We start from the raw sequence: 18981 nt of genomic DNA on the forward strand, positions 1-18981 counted from the left end.
ATCACGTCTCCGCCATTATGATCGCCATCAGTACAGCCCAAAATCGCGCCGTACCGTCCTGCCCTCCGCTTTGATCGAGATCTTCCACAACTTGTACTCATGAAAAATATACATCCCGCCCGGCACGAAAGCAAAGTTCGCCACGGCTTCTGTGCCTCCCACCGCAATCTTGCCAATCATCTGGCCGTGCGGATTCCACCTGCAAGAAGATAAAGTCAGTCTACATCTCGTATCGATCAAGCACAGCACAGCTTCCACAATACTCACACATATACCCCATCATTCAACCCCGAATACACATTGCCCATGGTATCCGTATGTATACCATCCGGAATCCCACCGCTAGTGTACGCAAACACGTGCCGATTCTCCAGTCCTCCATCCGCCGCTATGTCGAAACGGTAGATGTTGGCAGGGTTGACATAGTCCCTTGTCTCGTTGCCTCGCTGGTTGCGACCCGTGTCCGTGACGTAGAGGTGTTTCCAATCCGGCGACAGTTCGATGCCGTTGGGAGCGACGAAGTCATCGGCTATGGCTTGCACCTGGCCGGTAGTTGGGGAGAAGCGATAGACTTGTGGGCGAAGGGTCGGGGTTGGGCCGAAGTTTTGCCTGTTTGAAGATGTCAGTGGGCAGGTCGATCAAGGAGGAAGCGAAGCAGTCATACCAGTATGCATAGCGGGCGTCGGTAAAGTAGAGGTCGCCGGTCAAGGGATGTTGAACAACGTCGTTGATGCTGGAGAAATTGGCGCCGAAGTAGTTGTTCAACAGAATGCGGGTGGTGTTTGTGGACGGATCGACGAGTGTCAGCTGGGACGGCGAGAGGTCTGTCTGGCCTTCGTCACAGAAGACAATCTGTTGGCCTTCGCTGCTGTTGGCTGGAGTGCCGGGTGGGTAGAACGCGGCGCCGCCATTGGCATTCTGGACGTTCTTGTATCGAACAGAGGCGATGGCGTCGTTGTTGTTGAGATCGATAGTTGTGACGTTGATTGGGTTGTTGAAGTCGCTGGCCCAGTTGCTGGTTGCATAGAGCTTGCCTGTAGCAATGTTATATACGCCGGCTTCGTGGAAGGCTTCATATGACTGATTGGATGCCAATGCTTCTGTTACATTCGTTCCCAGTACATCGGTAATGAAGCTCTGGTTATAAGATATGAACCCAACGGCATCGGTAATAGACTCCGCAAGTGAGTTGAGCTGCGAGGCGTATGGGATGCTCGATGCGAGCTGGAGCAGGTCGACGGCAGTGATGTTGACCATTGTGAACGATCGGGACTGATACTGTAGACAGATTTCGAGGACAAGACGACAAAGAGAACTACAGGCGACGGCGGGGTCGTCTGCGTTCTTTGATCCGTGAGGTAGTCGGGCCCGGATCCACATGTTGTGCCAATACTGCCGATCATCCACTGCAGCTCAATAGCGGACATTAGCCTGCTGCAGCGCCTTCGGCTACTCTGAGAGCTCAGGCAGGAGGAGTTTTGCACCATGATTCAGCCTGTACTCGACAGTCATATAAGACATTGTCGTCAATTGTCGTTCGAAAAATTCGACAGACCGAGTTGTACAACCTTGATGTTGATGGCGATGTAGTTGTCCATTTGCCGATTCGGGCAATAGACATTTTGTGACAGCCATATGGCATCATGGTGGGGGCTTTGGTCTTTTTAGTGCGTCTGTTGGCTCGAACACGCATAGAATGGCCGCCAGACAGTATACATGCGCCGCGGCAGGTTATCTTCGTGACAAGCTGAATTGGCAAACCAACCGGACGCGGTGATAGGTGTACAGAGAAGTCACCAGTATGCCTTGGTGACCGTGAATGTTAAGTCAGGTAGCCTCCACTGATCGTGCAGGTAACGTGATAGGTGTCTTGTCTTGGGCGTCCTGGTACCTTGGCCATGTGGGCAACATGGCGTGTAACTTGTGCGTACCACTAACTTCCGCCAACATGTGACTTGGGCGTACAGGCATCAGGTTCATTGTGCCGGCAGCGTGATCGAACGCCTATCCAACGAGGCCAAGTAAGTCAGCATGCCAGCTTAAATGAGGATAATGTAACTTACCAGCACCTGTTCATCGAGACGGACACACCATAAACAGCTGGAGGTTATGTCAAATTGAGTTCGATTATTGAGGAAGGTTTTCAGTCCTGCTTAGCCCGGCCGTCGCTATCACTCTTGCTCCGGGTGAAAACCAAAGTCTCTTCGGACTTCGTTCGAGATGGATCCGCTGTAGAGACGATGTGGTACGAAAAGTCGAGCTCGCCAACCAGCTCCTTGACTCCCTCCACCAGCGCCTTCAAGTCCTCGTGGATGTATTTCGTGCCAATCTGGACGACCGCAAAGCTCGCATATCCAGGTTCCGCAATGTGGCGTACGCTGAGGATGTCCTTGTCCATTTCTTGCAGCTTCTGTGATAGACCATAGGGCTCTGGCACGCGGAGGTACGGTGGAAGAGCTTGCTCGGTCGTGACAGATGCGGAGAGCAGAGCAAGTAGCGTCGTGACCTGCTCGGAAGTGTAGCTGGCCTCAGTGACGAGCTTCTGGAAACCGGCCAGCCATTTCAGACCGTGCTCGTTGCCGCCGTCCTCTCGCAATTCAGTGAAGCTCTGTGATGCCACGCTCACCAACGACATGAAGTTCAGGATGGATTGCATTCTAGTGATGAGACGTTGGTAGCGCTCCTGCGGAAACCGTCCGCCGATCGGTACATCCCAGGCTAGAAACGCAGCTTGGGTCCGTAATCCATTGATGTTCAGGTTTGTTTTTGAATAGAGCTTCATGCGAGCCTTCTCCAACTTGCGACCTGGACTATTCTTGTTGCTCATGTCGCCTTGCTCATCTCGAAGCCGAAGTCCTACTGTCTCGTGCATAACGGAGTAGTAGTTGGCCAGGAGGTACAATGCGGAGCCGAGATTCTTGCGGACAAGGTTGTGCTCAGAGATGGGGTAAGGAAACCAAGTAAAGATCCTGCGGGTAGAACATCAGTATAGTGACTTTGCTCTCCCTCTGGGGTTGGCAGTGAACTTACCATCCGACGAACATCCCTCCAAGCACTGTAGCCAGCCGAATGGGCCCTAGTTCATAGACCGGAAAGTATGCCTGTCCGTTAGACGTCGCCACCGCAACTCCGAGAGTGCGGACCTGTAGCTCATATCCGACAATCAAGGACATTGTGATTTGTCCAATCATGGCACCCGGGATATAGGCCGGCTGCTTTACCATGACCCACGCGAATCCATGTAAGAAGATGAAGTAGAAGACGATGATAGAGGCCGTGTGCTCATCTCCAATATACCATGCGATCCAACTGACAACAAGTGCAGCGGAAGTTCCAGCTATACGCAAGAAGAACCCTCTCAAACTCTGTCCAGCCGAAGGACTCATGGCGATGGACACCATGATCTGAGCCCAGAACAAACGTTGCTTGGTGAAGAACGTCTGTGTGTCGTGAAGCAACCCAACGATACCAATCGTGAGAGTCGCACAGGCGACGCGGAAGCCGAAGGATGCTGCGGAGGACTGGAAGAAAGATGGAATGCAACGAAGTTTGTCGCCAAACTTCTCCCAGGCGTTTGCTGGCGGTAGGTGTTCTGCATCGCGCCTCTTCGAGTACGCGCTGCCCAGGTACACAGTATTGCTGTTGTTACCATCTCCATGAAGCTCCTCATTGTCGGCAGTGTCCGTCCTATTGTTGAAGAGACTTCGAAACCACTTCCTCATCCGCTTGTAGCCTGGTACAACAAGGCGACTTCTGCTTAGCTTGCCATGGGCCTTGAAAGCATCGGCCACCTTGATCAGATGGCCCACACGACGACCGATATTGATGAGAAGAAATTCCATATATAGACACAGATACAACTGCTTTCGAAGCTGTCTGTGAGGCTCTGTCAGGGAGCCCTCCTGCATCCATTTAGGAGCATCGAAGTCGGCGTCTGGATTTGAAAAAAAGTCCTCTGGAAGGTTGATGTCGTGTATATTGCACCATCCGCGTAGCATCATCTCCTTGCTCTTGAGGAACTCCAGCCTGCGTCGTGCGTATGAGACTGCAAATGCCTCATCGCCAGGTCTCGGTTCTGAGCCACTCGATTCGACGTCGTCTGATTTTGGCTTTGGAGCGAGCTGGAGAGTGATAGCAATATGATCCAATCCGTCGAGAAGTGTGGCTGTGATTGCATTGAAGGGTTCTCGCAAGTACTTCATGAGTTCGTGCCATTCTTGAACGGTCTCAATCCGGATCTTCTCATCGGCATTTGCTGCGTCCTCGACCGATGCCTGAGCCATATCGAGCGAACTGTCCCAACCTCTCTCTTCTGCCACACGTACGAATATGTCTGCCATGCAACTGAGATTCATGGTCGGAATCATGATCGCGCGAAGGCGTCGGAAACATTCCTGCAAATCGTCGGGGCCAAGTTTACCGATTGCAACTTCTCTCTTTGCAAAGGCCAAATCGGTCGAGAGCTTTGCATGAACCGCGGTCAGGCCAGCCAACTTCTGTTTGAACACCTTTGCCTTTTCGCTCTTGGGCGGCCTATCTCCAATGGTGTTCGTTCTCGCTACAGTAAAAGGATCGTCTTCCTCCAGGCTGTGCATATAGTCCAGGTTGGCCTGTAGTGCACTTCGAAGTGAGGCAATGTAGCCGGCCATGCCCTTGAAGAATACCACGCGGCTTGTCAACGGAAATATTAGCAGCGATACCCCTGTGGCAATTCCAAAACCAGTAAAGCATGCGAGCAAGAGTCGTCGAACGAAAGCCTCCCCCTGAACCATGGTGTTGAATTGCGGTCCATAGATACACGCGATGTTTGCGACAACGGCCCACATAATACATGGGACATTGTACTGAGGTAGCCTGGCTCGGAGCACACTCACAATGAATATCTGGAAGAACAACCAAACTCCCGCAACGGCCGATGCCGACGAATTATATCCCGCTGTAGCGGCTCCTTGTGTCGCGAGACCACTCGTTCCAGCTCCACCTTGGCCAGGTATCTGATCTCCAGTGGTATTGATCCGCGCCGTGACCATGCAGTAGATGCCCAAAAGCGAGATGCTAGATGCCAGAGACACGAATATCACGCTTATAAGCATTGTCTGAAGGAACTTGCTCCGCGGCATGATCACCACGGGAAGGATTGTCATGATGATGACCAGGTAGCCAAGGGTGGTGAAGAAGTTGGCCCAGCCAGAGCCTTGGAATGCAGCGAGACTGATCGTCGGAGCCAGAGCTGATTTGAACATGGTTTCGTACGTGCGCAGATCGATACCAGTGCTTGTCCATAGTGATGCGACCCTGGACCGCAGCGAAGGCTTCGCTTCGCCGGCTGCATCTTTACTGAGTTCATGTTTCAAGGCCTGGTCCGAGGGTCGTTGAACGATCGTCTCCCGGTCAGACTCGTCCGTTGGCATATGTGAAGTCTCAGGCATGGCGCCGGTTCAGATTGCGTGTATTCGATACGCACGACATGCTCTGACTATTTGAACGACGCTCTGAGATTGTAGTGGCCAAAAGTCACGTTCGAGCACGATATTTTCAACCACTTCGTCACTCTTTCCAGAAAGTGCAGTTCAATGGCCCCACCCCCGGCTTGCGGGCCGCTCCGCTCATCAAGGTTTCGGCGATAAGATTCAAAAAACTGGTCGGCTCTTTCAGAGATTTGAGAGCATCGATCCTGCCACCATCTCGACCTTTCCCCGGATACATTCTCCTGAACCACCACAATCGCCAACATGCCCAAATCGAAGCGCTCCCGCGTGGTGCATACCTCAGTGGTGCAAAAGAAGCCCAGCAAAGAGAAGGCCTTGGCACTCTTCGAAGCCGTTCAGCATGCAGCCGATTCATACGCCCACATCTTCGTCTTCGACGTCGAGAACATGCGCAACACATATCTCAAAGACGTGCGCCAGCAATTCTCCGACAGCCGAATCTTCTTTGGCAAAACAAAGGTCATGGCCAAGGCATTGGGACAGACACGTGAGACGGAACATGCGCCAGGATTGTGGAAGTTGAACCAGTACTTGAAGGGCAGTGTGGGATTGCTGTGCACAAACAGGGCGCCAGCGGAGGTGTTGCAGTACTTCGAGGGATACGTCGAGGTGGACTTTGCAAGAGCAGGAACCGAGGCGAGCAGGACCTTTACTATTCCAGCTGGCGTGGTGTACTCGCGTGGAGGCGAAGAGGCGATCGAGGACGACGTTGCGCTGCCGCATTCACTGGAGGTCACGGTGCGCAAGTGGGGGATGCCGACACGTTTGGAGAAGGGCAAGGTTATGCTGGATCAGGAGCACACGGTCTGTCAAGAGGGCAAGGAGCTGAACAGCCATCAGACAGCGCTGCTGAAGCTGTTTGGCGTGGCGACCGCGGAGTTCAAGGTCGAGGTACAAGCGTACTGGAGCGCGGCGACGCAAGACGTTACGGAGGTGGCTAAGGCCGCCGGCGCTATGGAGGAGGGTTGAGAGGGCATTGTTCGATTGTCATGAGATTGCAAAAGCGAGTCGTGGGAGTTTTGTGTGGTCTTTTGGGTTGCTTGCTTTCATTCAACTTGATGCGTCTGAGCATGTATCAAGTACTCTAGCGAGGCGTTGGCGGTGTGTACGCAGATAAAACCGGCTCTTCAGATTTGGCCAGCTACGAAATGCAGTATCCTCCCATGCACCTTTGAGACGCCGTTCCGTTCCTGCTCGCCCTTCGCCATCCGTCGCCCAGCATAACAACTCCCACTCGCTCCATCTACGACTCGGAGGTGATCTTGGCCTTGCCGTTGGTGACCTTGACGCCGAGCTGCTTAGCACGAGCAACGAGCTCTATCCGCTTCCTCGATGAGACGGCGTGTGCGATCCTGGAGTGCAAGTCAGTACGGCTGACCATCATACCGAATGTCTCAGCGATACTCACTCAGCAGCGTAGGTGCGGTTGTGCATGAGGAGGAGGTCCAAGTCGCGGATGTTGTTGACGAGGAAAGCCTTGTGGCCGGAAGGCATCATGTGGCGAGTCTTGCGGTTGTTACCGTAACCAATCTGTATTCGCAGCATCCGTCAGCATTGATTCCTGGATTCCATCTTCCTGCTGTCCTGTTGTATCCTCCCGATGCCCTTGTTCCACCTTCATGTTCCCATCTCTTATCCACTCTCCCAGCATCTTCAACGCACCTTTGGCATGGCAGCCTGACCCTTGAAACGTCTGCGGACTCGGTTGTCGATACCCTTTGGCTTCCTCCAGCTTGGGTCCACGCGCATGAAGCGGTCACTCTGGTGGCGGTTGAACCGCGCGGTGACCTTCTTCACGATCGGGACATGCTTCTTTGCGGCGACCATCTTTGCGATAACGTTAGTATTTCGGGTATCGCGATCGGGGTGTTTCGTCGAGGTCGGAGTCGTACCGTGACTGCTGTGTGGGTGGGTTAGTTTGGTGATGTGTCGTTGTCGGTCGCCGAGATTTCTCGAATTGAGGTGGGAGAGACTTGGCACGAAATTTGGAAGTCACGACCGTGCACGCAGAAAGTTGGTGCCTCAGGCCTGTATTGGATCATCCAAGACCACTTCCAGGTTCTTTTCGCCTGTCCACGATGAAGTCTTCCTTGAAATGAATTCATGCAGAGTAAAAGTGAGACCCGTCGCTGGAGCTGGTCAGATGAGGATTGTTGTCATTATTTTCGTTACATCGTATCTATCACAGCAGTGGCGTCGCCGAGCGATATCGCTAGACGCTCATTATGGACCTTCCCATTCCCATTTCATGCCGAATGATTGTCGGCGACGCTGTGCGTAGCATAGGCGCGGGAGGTAGCGAAGGCTTTGCGGTCGCTTCAACGCTCACTCTTGCATCATCCTCTTCGAATTCAGTCTCTGCTTCTGACTCGGACACAACAGAAGCTGCAGAAGAAGCTGCAGTCCCGTCTTCATTGTCCACAGTGGCAGCCTCTTTGACAGCGTCGAAGGGTAGAGATTCTTCTACTGCTTCCGGAACCACATCTAGCAGTGTCGCACTGCTATCATCACTAATGCGCTCGTAGAAGAGCATGAACACGCCGCCTTGACCCAGAACGTCCTCCTCAGGCGCAAGCGACACGTCCTCATCGCTCAGCCGCCACCAGCTCTCCTTCTGCGGCACATCCTCATCAAGCTCGACCTCATCGTCTAGCCGGCGAGGGTGCTTCTTGTAGCAGATGTAGTGGCCATTCTCGTGTCTTCCGTAGTGCGTCACAACTGCTTGCAGAGCGTATCGCGTCGGCGTGCTGCAGAAACTCGCCATCCAGGGCTCGAGGTCCAGAATTGCTGGGTAACGAACATGTGCATGATTCTTCCTCTGGGCTCCCGTCAACTCGTCGAATATACTCCTGTTGATGTGAATAGCGAGTGACTCAGGCGCTCGAGCCAGAACAGCCTCTCGTTCCTTGGTGGTGCTGGCGTAGGCCTTTGGTGATATTTGGCAATCTTGCTTCAAGGTCTTGTCCGAGAAGTCGTCCATCTCCAAGGCGTGCTGAATAGCAAGTAGCCGGGCTTCGATCTGTGCACGCAATTCTGGAGGCATTGCGATGCTCTGCGGTGGAGATGTAGCATCTCCACTTTTGCTGGTTAAAAGCATCTGCTTCAGTTGGCTCTCCGCTTGAATGAGAGTGCAACTGTTGCACTCAACGCCTTCGATGTCCTCACTCTTTGTGTACTCGTCCAAGCAATCCTCAAGATCCTGGTCGAAGGAAGAGCCGAGGGGAACCGTGAGGCAATTGAACGGGATCATTGAGAATCCCTCGGAAAAGCCACATCGTGTGCAGGTGATTCGTTGAGCAGTCATGCCTTCGAGCGGATTCCTCAAAACGTCCTGATCGTTTCCGCCCTCATGCTGTGCATCCACCAAAGTTTCCAAACCAGGCTGTTTCTTCAAAGCAGCCGCTCTTGTGGCTTCCTTCTCCAATTCATCGACAATCTTCGAAAAGTACTCCTGTGCGTCCTGCTGCTGCCAACTGCTCATGTTCTTCAATTGTGCCGGCGTCCAGATATGGTTCCCATTATTTGCAGGATCTCTGAGTTTTGCAATCGTTGTCTGAAGAGCAGTATTGGTGCTTGTTTCTGGCCCTGCACCGGGAGGCTCGGACACACTCAGCCAGGATCTCAAGGACACCAAAGATGCCAACGCTTGCAGAACGCTATTCTGATAGCATGAATTGTCCCAGTTGCCGAGACCCGCCGGTGCGTCCGAAGTGACTACCACGGGGCGAGCTCCAGCTATCATGCTCGCTCGTCGCATGACACCTCCCATGCCGATAGACTCCCCCTTTTGCAGCAACGCATGTCCTCCCAGTCCCATGGCTCTGCGGAAAGCATCGCTCTTCGCCGCGTGTGTCTGCGACAGCATGTTGTTCTCCCTTAGTTCGTTCCTTCGGGCGGAATCCAATAGCAACGGCGTAGGGATGCAGTATACGACAGCATTGAAGAGAAGTTCCTGTGGAGATAGAATGGCTACTTCGAAGTAGTCTAGAAGTAGATGCAGTCCGTAGAGTATAAGTGTTCCGTAGACCAAGCTCGCCGTTATGGAGGGACGCGGTATGTCTTCAAGTTGGATTCGAGGTTCCATCGTACGTGTACCGTGGGACGGCTGTGGACATCTGCAGAAGCTTTTTGTGGAGTTGCGAGGAGCGTGAAGGGGCAGCTCATGAGAAGATGGTCCGGAGAAAGGGGCGAATCTTGGTGAGACGTTGTCTTGGACGGAGGAGCAAACTCAAGAACGAAGTGTGCATGCAGGACGCTATCAGCTGCCGTAGGGCTGACGGACCCTTGTTCGGACTTTTGGACTACCAAATTTATTTATTTCATTGTTTGACGATCGACCTTCTCTCCGTAAGCACATGAGTTTTGGGATTTGATATCACGATAAAATGGCGAAAACACCTAAGGTCAAGAAGCGCGGTAAACGAGAAGCCATCTGTCCTACAGTCTCACGTAAAACTGATCTTTCTATAGAAGTGAAAGTCAACTCACGCGCTGCCCGCCGTGGAGCGAGCCCAGCGCCCAAAGACGCCGAGGTGAAAGCAACGACGACCGAAACAGACTATAAGCCATGGCTACACACACCACAAGGAGCCGGCATTAGCAAGAAGAAGAAGACCAAAACCCTCACTCGTCAGCAACGAGCGCGGCAGGAGCGCGGACTCGAGAAGGCGGCTGCGATCGGCGGGAAGCTGGAGAAGAAAGTGGCAGACAGTACAAATCGAGGCAGGAAAGTCGATGCGAGGCGCGCGGATTGGGAAGAGCTGAACGAGAAGATTGCTGGGAAGAAATTGAAGAAGGAGAGCAAGTCCAAAGCTATGAAGAGCGAGGACACGGGAGCACCAAAGCCTATGGAGGATGTTGTGATCATGGCTGATTCAATGCACGCTCCGCCCAGCCGTGTGGATGTTCCGGATACGTTAGCTGGTAGTCAGCTCAGCGTGGGCCAAGGAGACGAGTGGGAGGATGTCGACGAGGTTACGTGAAGTGCAAGAAATGCGGCGAGGTTTGATACGCGTCCGCTTGGTCTCCAAACGAGCATGACACCATGACGCCAGCTCGACTGCGGGCGTCGTGAACGAAAGCGTTTCACCTGTGGTAGTGGAACTATTGCCTATCTTGATCGGAGTGCTGGAGGATCAGCCGAACGAAGAACACCATGGAGCTGGACTGTCCGAGACTGAGCCCACTCCAACAGCACTCCGGTCTGCACATGAGTGGACCACGGCATCTATGTGTTGGAACCCACTATGACCTTCCACGGAGCTTGCCTTAAAATAAGGGGCACGAAAACAGCCTGCCGATCCTTTGCCTTCCTCTGAGCTGGACTTTAGCTACGTAGTGGGCCCGTACTCCAAATGCTTTTGAGATTGGCATTCCAGTATCCCGTCGCGACACGGTAACCACGAACGACCACCAGTCCAATCAGTACACGGTTCCGTTGACAAAGGTTGTCGTGTTATATTCTCCCTCCAGCTAAATGGATCGAACGTCAGCACTCCAGACAGATGAATAGCGACGCAGCAGATCAAGAACCTACATGCCAAACATCGATCCTGAGGACGAAGCTATCCTCGCTAGCCTCCACCCTGTTCAAAATTCCAATGGCTGGTTTCGTCCGCGACTCGCTTGCTTCAGTACACTGCCTATGGTCTTACCGACGATGTTGTTGAGCCAGTAGTACGCTTTCTGAAGGAGATCAGTCCTGCATGAAAAGTGGCCTTCGAAATCGTTTCGACTCACATCTCCCGTCTCGATCACCACTCTCAAATGCAAACTGCCACTGGCGGTGCTCGGGCCGCTCGTCTGCAAAAAGAGGTTCGCCCCATCGTCTGTCTGAAGGTTGTATCTTGTGTCCGCCGAAAAGATTCCCGTCTGTGGATCCGTTAGGCCCCAGTCTGAACCCGTGGGCAACACTTTTCCGGCCAGTCTGGGACCGGTGAAGTTGCCTCCCACGATTGGGATTGCGGTCCGGATGCCTCGTGGCCCTTGAGTCGCGTAGATGGCATTGTTGCAGACTGCGTAGGCTGTGTAGAGGAATACGAGACCCGGAGCGGTGGGCTCCTCGTAAGGTGCGAGGACTCGCTGAGATACAGCGAGGCCGAGGACTGAGACAAAGGAGGCGAAGCGGAGCAGCATGGCTATTCACGGCTTGGACGTTACTAGTTCAATGAGGGTTCGTTGTTCTGGTATTTTCGATCCGCAGCACTGCGCTCGCCACTGAGTACATCAAAGAAGACGACACTCGAGTGGCTGGGCCAGCAGTTCTGCTTACAATGTCGCCATCCTGGTCCATCGAGGATGCATGCTTGCATCCTCCGCACCGGAGCCGGAAAAAGCAACCCCTGTCGCCATGCAGTGGAATCTTCTGATGCACTTGCTGAAGGCGGGGAAATGCAACGGCTTGGCGAACGACATCTTCTAGAGAGGCATACGGAAGATGGCAAGCCGCTACCGACCTTTCTGCAGCTGCGCAATCATACGATCGATGTCAAGCACTGAGTTCCCAGTCGCCTTTGTGCGCAAGTCCTCCAGTAACGCGCGGTCCTTGGCCTTCAATGCTTCCTCGCCCGCCTTTACGACCAGCCCGCACTTGACCCACATCTCAACTCGCTCGGCGATGGAAACAGATGTGATTTTGGGAACGAAAATAGATGCCACCTTGGGCTGGCCTGCTCCGAGAATCTCGTTGAAGAAGGGCTGCGGCTTGTCAGTTGGAGACATGATGTGAATGAAATGATCGACGACTCACCTCCCAGCCGATGGGGCTCTTCCTCACTTTGGCAATCTCCTCAAGTTCTCTCCAGTCCCTCCTGCTCACCAGAGCATTAAGGCGGATCCACCAGTACGTCTTCTCAGTGACTTTGAATTCGCTCTGCACTTTTTGCGAACGCTTCATGTTTCCCGCCTTGATCAACTTGCTCAGTGTCTCATTGACTGACAGCCCGACATATCGCTCATTCAGGTCTTTCTCGAAGGCTGCCTGGAAATGCAATAGCTTTTGTGCATCTTCCAATGCAGTGACCTGTACCGTATACTCTTTGCTGTCGCGGAGAAGCTTGGCCGCCATCTTCAGTTTATCTGCGGTTGGGCCAATGTCACTGGCTGCGAGGGCTTCGGATATAAGAAGATTGGCCCCGTCTAGTCGACGGTCGTCTTGATAATAGAGGTCTTTGAGTAGCTCTTGATCTTGGTCAATTGCCGAGGCCTCCACTATGGCGGTCGCGACTGGCCGACTGTTGATCGTCCGGAAGAAACTCGAAAGAGGGATCTTCTTCTTCAGATTCAGCAAAACGTAAAACACCAGATCTGTGTCGCCGCTTTCGATGGCTTTGTCCAGCGCAAGAGTCTCTTGGCCAACACTCAGCAACAGAGGAACCTGTTTGCCTGCTCGTGGCTCATGCTCGAGCAATTTGGTCGCCAGAGTATCTCTACCTTCATCGTAAGCCGCTCTGGCGACTTCCTCAAAAGAAATTCCTCGTTTGCCCTTGAGCTTTCGCACAATCTCCTCGCCTATCCCATCCTCGTCTGTGCTCGAGCTTCGCACCTTCTGTCGAGCCCAATGGACGTATATCCGATCGACTGGCAGATGGAGGTACTCCGACACCTTCAGCGCAAGCAGATACTCTTGCCTGTTGACCAAGCGCTGCACGAGCCTCTCCGGAGTGAGACGGACATATTGCTCATACGAGATTGGCAGGCCAATCTCGAAGAAACGGACAGCGTTGAGTACTCGCAATGCTTCAGTCATGTCGACAAAATCGTCGCTGTTATAGAGGTCGAGAACTGATTTGCCAAACGATGCCGCCTTGAGCAATTGCTTTTGCCAATGTATGCTGTACTCCTGACCAGCTGCACGGACGCATGCATCCACCGCTTCGTCCAGGTTCGCTCTGATCATTTGGATATTGTCGTCGGCCTTTGGTGACTTTTTGTTCAGCTGATCAAGCGCATCGAGCAGCACGGCAGGTGGCTTATCTGAACCAGGCCTGAAGACTTCCTCTGTGGTGTCGGGCACCTTCTGCAGAAATTCACACCTCTCGTTCGTCAATACTCGAATCCCGTCGATGTCTGGCAAGAGATGTACAAATGACTCGTAATCTGGATACTCTGCTGCGGCGCCGTTCGGACCGACCAGGTGAATCTCATCCTCCCATGCGAGCACTACAGCGTTGTTGCCACACCATTGCAAGTCTTTCGGCGGAGTCTTCACTTTCGATTCGTACTCGCTGAATCTGTCCTGAAAGTCGCTGCTGATGACCCAAACTTTGCTGTCATCCGTGTACAGAGCAATGAACTTGCCATTGGGAGACACGCTGATATGCCTGAAAGGCCCTGCCTCCAGTCCGCGGTCTTCACACTCCATGGCGTCGATCACGTATACTGTCTTCTCCATAGCGAGAAGCACTTCAACCGAGCGTGAGGACGTGTACTCCGGCGGGACGACTGTCCAGGAAGTGACCTGACCCGGCGGCGCAGACGCTAATAGCTGTGGCCGGGGTTCGTCGTAGCGAGTGACTGCTACAACAGCATTGTTACCCAACAACGCCACGAAGCCGTTTGACCAGAACCGGCAATCCTGAACTCCATGCTCTTCTGCGCCATGTCCGATCGAGAATGGGTTGAAGTCGCCCTGCAGGTCCGCGTACATGCGCACAGTACCATCCTCCGTCACAACAAGTAGTCTCTCATCTTCCGACCATCCGACGCATTTGATGTTGCCCTTGTCCCAAGCGATCTGTCGTATCAATTTTCCAGCGCAACTGTAAATATCGATGGTCGATTTGGCTGTGCTCGAGCCTCGGAGGGAATAGATTTTGCTCTCATCTCGTCTCAAGGCTGTGACAGTCAGTAGGGAACACCGAAAGCTATATGAAGTGCTTACCTACAGCACCACTGTAGGGAGCGCCGGTGACCGTGTAGTGTTCAAGCTCGATGCTGGGGTCGAAGACATCGGTGTACAGCTGGACCATGCGGTAAAAGCGATCACCGATGCGCCGCCAGTCTGCGGTGGGTTTTGACATTGTGCTGCTCCAGGTCACTCATCGCGCGGCCTGTGACATTGTTGAATATGTGCGATTGTTCGTGCCACGGTCGGCACGTCGTCGCCTTCTGTTGGAAGATCAGCGGTCCGTGCGCCGAAGCAGCTTCTCTTCGACGGCTCAACCTCACCTTTGAGGCCCGCACACAAAATGACCGTCAGACACTGCGGAGGTACCGTCAAAGAGGAATCTATCCGTACGAATGCCGTCTGAGATGATTTTGCCGTCGACGACTGCCTGAAGAGTGCCAGCATGGATCCTTCCACGGAGTCTCGCATACCAGAGCTGGGAGATGTGAACCTCGCATTACTCGTTTCTCTGGTGGCAGGGGAGCACTGCATCTTCTCCACGGTGGTCGAATCGGTCAAGAACCTCCAAGAAGAGATCCGCGTCTCTTGCGAGCGAACATTTGGCATACAGCCTGCCGTGATCGAATGCACGTCGAAGACTACAGTGGACGAATTCAACGAAAGTCTGCTTGTTGAAGTTGATGATGAATTTGAAGATGCGTCCGAACGACGAGATGGCACTAAATTGCCTACTTTCGAATTCGACCTCTCTCCTCCGGCAGATCGAACCCCTGGAAGATTCGAAAGCATCGGCAATACGCTCGACGATCGACGAATAGCTGATATAGTCATTGCCACGGGCCTGGACACTGCCGAGGAGAGTGTACAAGTTCAGGCCTTTGAGCTTCTGCGGTCACGACGAATCTTTACCCGCGCTTCTATGCATCTGGCGCCCAAGGACTTGCTCTTCGTTGTGATCCTGTCTAGGCCCACGGCCAGGCTATCGCGGCACCTGAATGACATGTTCTGCATGTCTCACGTCCACATGGATGAAGACGGGCTGCCATATACCGACGGTGTCATACAGAAACACGATGCGCCCACGCTACAACTTAAGGACCTTAGCTATCTGCGAGAGCTAGCCGCGAACGTGTCTTTGACAGCCGAGATGGCCCAGTACTTGCACAATGTCGTGATATTCATGCGCAACAGCCGCTACGTCAAAGGTGGAGTCACCGCAGCAGCTACCAGGCAATTCCGAGTCCTCAGCATGGCCCTTGCTCCACTTCACGGATTGACGTATGTGCCGCCTTCCCTTGTGGCACTGGCCGCACGGAAGGTCTACCTGCATCGCTTGGTTCTGGCCACTTCGCAGAACGAGAAAAGCTTGCTATGGGGCAGCGACCCGGAAGCGATCGAGGAACTGCTTGACGGTGTCACAGTGGAAGATGTCATTGAAGATGTCCTCGGCAGTGTCGAAACGCCCCTATGAGATGCTGAGTGCACGGAGCATGAGCTCCGGCAATATTCACGACCACAAACATGTGGCTCATGTCTTCACATGTTCATGCAGTGGATCGTGCTCTTAACATTATTCACACACGCAATGCACGTCCTCGAGGGATGCGCATGCGCCAGTGGCACACGACCTTACCAAACCGGTCCACCAGCTTCCAACGTCCTACTTCGACCATCGCACAACCACTTCCAACAGAGTTTCGTCTTCATTAAGATTTCAAGACTTCGAAGTCACTCACGACCACTCAAGCAAGACCTGTGCCTTCGACTACATCGACCACGATCAATTCTTTCAGAGGACTATCAAGAGTGCGTCTACAGTGATCAACTGAAAGACGTTCAACTGACAGAAAGCAGTGCAGCTTCCAACTTTCCTCGCCTGCCTCTTCTTCATGGGCTTCGTCGTCACAGCCTCCTCATGGTCCATTACCTTCTACGAGTCGAAGGCCGATTGCAAGGGTAAGGGAGATCGCGAGCGCTACACTTCTTACGTCGGCTCCAAGTACAACTACTGGACCCTCGCCGGTACCAAGGACCGCGATTCCGGGGATTGTCAGCAAACGAGGGATGGTGGACACAACTTCGAGGACTGCAACTCCGGCCCACTCGACACGCACAAGCTGTACTTCACAGTCGGATCCGGCACCCACTGTCGCTTCTCTTGGACCGCCGGTTTCTTCATGCCAAGCGACCTCAGGGGTACAATGCCAGGGGACGAGGGCAAGTGCTGGTCTATGACTAGTGCGATTGGAAGAATCCCAGACGAATTCTACTTTCAGTGCGGAGTGATTGATGATCCTTATTGGAACACGGCTGGCGGAGGTGGTTCGTCGTGAGCGCTCGTTTGAAGGAGAGCACATGCGAACCGATGTTGTCATGTCCTAGGAATCGCTCACCTCGGACGACATAAGCACTTCCAAAAGTTGCCTTTGCAGAGACACGACGAGAACACGGCCGTGGTACCAGACTCCCGTGCAACCAATAGTTGCCAGGCCGCATGGTGCGATAAAAACAAATATCGACAGCAGCAGAGCGAGATCCAAGAATCCCGATTTCCACTACCTTGGCGATCGGACCATCCGCGGTGGCAGTACCATACATATCAATCAGCAAGCGCCTCACGTCCGGCTTCATGGCAGCTGACAGTACATGCTTACAAGCTGTGCAGGCAAGTCGGCAAGACATGCTATCAAGGCGTACAGATAATTAAGCAGAACACATCCACAAGCTTTGCAGATAAATTAGCAGAACATAGGAGTACATAAGGTACCTGTGCAGTCAACTTGACAGGACATCTTGATAATGTCTTTATGTCTTAGTAGGACGTACTCGATCAGTGTGCATGTCACTTACAGCAAGTGAATGACGTTCCAACTCAGCCGAGGTGCACAAGCTTCAAACGCAGTTAACGTGTTATGTCCGCAGGAATGGTCAGAAGGCTAAGATATGCAAATGCAAAGGCAGGGTAAGCACGTCTGTAGCACTTGCCAACGATCATGCATTGACCTGCCTGAGATTCCCAAAGCCAACTCTCCTTCCTTCATCAACCACCGTATTGGCATCATCAGCCATGGCCGACTACAGCAGACCACCATCTGGCGTCAAGCTCCAGCTTACACCATTCAAAGCTCATGTCGATGAGCAGAAGCTCCAAGACTTCAAGACACTCCTCAAGCTGTCGCCCGTGGCACCGGCTAACTACGAGAACTCTCATCCGTCCGTCAATCGACGCTATGGAACTCCGCGAGACTGGCTCATCAACGCCAAAGACGAATGGCTGAACAAGTTCGATTGGCGCAAGCACGAAAATTACATCAACTCTTTCCCCAACTACACAGCTACAGTCCGAGACGATGCTGGCCACGAACTTACGATCCACTTCACTGCACTCTTCTCGCAGAAGTCAGACGCCATCCCCCTCGCTTTCTACCATGGCTGGCCAGGATCCTTCTTAGAGTTTCATCAGATCCTCGAGTTGCTCAAGAAGAAATACAGCCCAGAAGATCTTCCATACCATGTTATCGTGCCGAGCATTCCCGGCTATGCCTACTCTTCCGGCCCACCTCTGGATTTCGACTTCAGCCTCGAGAACGCCGCCGAGGCTTTGAACAACCTCATGGTTGGTCTCGGCTTTGGCTCTGGCTACATCGCACAAGGCGGTGACCTGGGCTCTATGATCAGCAGGTATCAGGCGGCGAAACTGGAGTCGTGCAAAGGTATGCACCTCAACTTCTCGCCTACAGCCAGACCGAAGAATGCGGATGAGCTGCCCATGGAGAAGATTGAGCAGGAGGCGCTTACTCGCGGCTTGAAGTTCAGAGAAGAAGGCATGGGCTACAGTGTGAGTCTCGCGAGATCGTGAGCTTCATCGGTGCGGCTACAGCTAACTCTTGCGATGGTGTAGCTGGAGCATGGCACTCGCACCGCCACAATCGGCCATTGTTTGAGCGCCAGCCCTCTGGCTCTCTTGAGCTGGTACGTCGACCATACCTTTGGATTCCAACTAATAGCTAATCGATTCGCCATAGGATTGGAGAGAAGTTCCTCGATTGGTCAGACGAAGACCCATCGCTCGAGCACATATTGGAAAGCGTGACTCTCTACTGGATGACCGACACGTTTCCTCGCTGTATCTATCCCTACCGCGGAGTGAGTCTACCTGTTTCACATATCTCAGCTTCCAGACTAACGCATGACTTCAGCTCAGTGGTGATGATCAACGTCCAAGGATCAACACTATCTCGGGCGTAAGTCATGTTTCCAATCCTGCACTTGTGAGGCATCTTCGAGAAGCTATCTCAGACTGACACCGTAACAAGCGTGGACGCGAACGACCATACGTCGAGAAGCCCTCTGGGTACTCCTTCTTCCCCAAGGAGCTCGTTCCGATGCCAAAGAGCTGGGTTGCTGACACCTGCAACCTTGTCTCGGCTTCGATTCACACTTCTGGCGGACATTTCGCTGTAAGTCAATCCATATCGCCACGGTGGTCTAGCGCAGCTGTGCTAATGAAATATTCAGGCTATGGAGAAGCCGAGCGAGTTGCTCCAAGACGTGGAGGAGTACATCAAGAAGGCATGGAAAGCGCCTAGTGGTAAGCTGTAGATCATACGCAGTTCGGTGGAATGATTCTCGTCGGGTATCTAA

The 18981-nt window shown here is 53.2% G+C and overlaps 10 protein-coding genes across 10 annotated transcripts; 4 read left to right on the top strand and 6 right to left on the bottom strand.

Moving 5' to 3' along the window:
• Positions 1 to 126: 126 nt before the first annotated feature.
• Positions 127 to 1101, bottom strand: MYCGRDRAFT_17006 (uncharacterized protein; the record flags this gene model as incomplete). The annotated part of the gene is made up of 3 exons (XM_003855574.1): positions 127 to 199; positions 268 to 609; positions 665 to 1101. Coding segments are annotated over 3 exons (852 nt in total), but the record flags the coding sequence as incomplete, so codon positions are not given.
• A 1096-nt stretch (positions 1102 to 2197) lies between these two features.
• MYCGRDRAFT_55107 (uncharacterized protein) lies at positions 2198 to 5282 on the bottom strand (the record flags this gene model as incomplete). The annotated part of the gene is made up of 2 exons (XM_003855573.1): positions 2198 to 2969; positions 3031 to 5282. Coding segments are annotated over 2 exons (2985 nt in total), but the record flags the coding sequence as incomplete, so codon positions are not given.
• A 450-nt stretch (positions 5283 to 5732) lies between these two features.
• MYCGRDRAFT_99074 (uncharacterized protein) lies at positions 5733 to 6458 on the top strand (the record flags this gene model as incomplete). The annotated part of the gene is made up of 1 exon (XM_003854844.1): positions 5733 to 6458. One exon carries the CDS (start codon positions 5733 to 5735, stop codon positions 6456 to 6458), a length of 726 nt encoding a protein of 241 aa, XP_003854892.1.
• Positions 6459 to 6506: 48 nt separating this feature from the next.
• MYCGRDRAFT_103191 (60S ribosomal protein L32) lies at positions 6507 to 7423 on the bottom strand (the record flags this gene model as incomplete). Its single annotated transcript, XM_003855572.1, has 4 exons — positions 6507 to 6841; positions 6898 to 7019; positions 7152 to 7316; positions 7382 to 7423. 3 exons carry the CDS (start codon positions 7314 to 7316, stop codon positions 6733 to 6735), a joined length of 396 nt encoding a protein of 131 aa, XP_003855620.1.
• A 578-nt stretch (positions 7424 to 8001) lies between these two features.
• Positions 8002 to 9519, bottom strand: MYCGRDRAFT_22011 (uncharacterized protein; the record flags this gene model as incomplete). Its single annotated transcript, XM_003855571.1, has 1 exon — positions 8002 to 9519. A coding segment is annotated over one exon (1518 nt), but the record flags the coding sequence as incomplete, so codon positions are not given.
• Positions 9520 to 9738: 219 nt separating this feature from the next.
• Positions 9739 to 10471, top strand: MYCGRDRAFT_108001 (uncharacterized protein; the record flags this gene model as incomplete). Its single annotated transcript, XM_003854845.1, has 2 exons — positions 9739 to 9905; positions 9960 to 10471. The coding sequence occupies 2 exons, from the start codon at positions 9875 to 9877 to the stop codon at positions 10469 to 10471; spliced, it is 543 nt and encodes a 180-aa protein (XP_003854893.1).
• Positions 10472 to 11138: 667 nt separating this feature from the next.
• On the bottom strand, positions 11139 to 11546 carry MYCGRDRAFT_29060 (uncharacterized protein; the record flags this gene model as incomplete). Its single annotated transcript, XM_003855570.1, has 2 exons — positions 11139 to 11174; positions 11229 to 11546. Coding segments are annotated over 2 exons (354 nt in total), but the record flags the coding sequence as incomplete, so codon positions are not given.
• Positions 11547 to 11936: 390 nt separating this feature from the next.
• Positions 11937 to 14537, bottom strand: MYCGRDRAFT_68201 (uncharacterized protein; the record flags this gene model as incomplete). The annotated part of the gene is made up of 3 exons (XM_003855569.1): positions 11937 to 12185; positions 12238 to 14324; positions 14371 to 14537. 3 exons carry the CDS (start codon positions 14507 to 14509, stop codon positions 11937 to 11939), a joined length of 2475 nt encoding a protein of 824 aa, XP_003855617.1.
• Positions 14538 to 14701: 164 nt separating this feature from the next.
• Positions 14702 to 16670, top strand: MYCGRDRAFT_108003 (uncharacterized protein; the record flags this gene model as incomplete). Its single annotated transcript, XM_003854846.1, has 2 exons — positions 14702 to 15749; positions 16192 to 16670. 2 exons carry the CDS (start codon positions 14780 to 14782, stop codon positions 16668 to 16670), a joined length of 1449 nt encoding a protein of 482 aa, XP_003854894.1.
• Positions 16671 to 17404: 734 nt separating this feature from the next.
• Positions 17405 to 18939, top strand: MYCGRDRAFT_36820 (uncharacterized protein; the record flags this gene model as incomplete). The annotated part of the gene is made up of 5 exons (XM_003854847.1): positions 17405 to 18175; positions 18239 to 18309; positions 18363 to 18495; positions 18654 to 18797; positions 18856 to 18939. The coding sequence occupies 5 exons, from the start codon at positions 17405 to 17407 to the stop codon at positions 18937 to 18939; spliced, it is 1203 nt and encodes a 400-aa protein (XP_003854895.1).
• Positions 18940 to 18981: the final 42 nt, after the last annotated feature.

This window comes from Zymoseptoria tritici, chromosome 2, assembly GCF_000219625.1.
Source record: "Zymoseptoria tritici IPO323 chromosome 2, whole genome shotgun sequence".
Classification (NCBI taxonomy): domain Eukaryota; kingdom Fungi; phylum Ascomycota; class Dothideomycetes; order Mycosphaerellales; family Mycosphaerellaceae; genus Zymoseptoria; species Zymoseptoria tritici.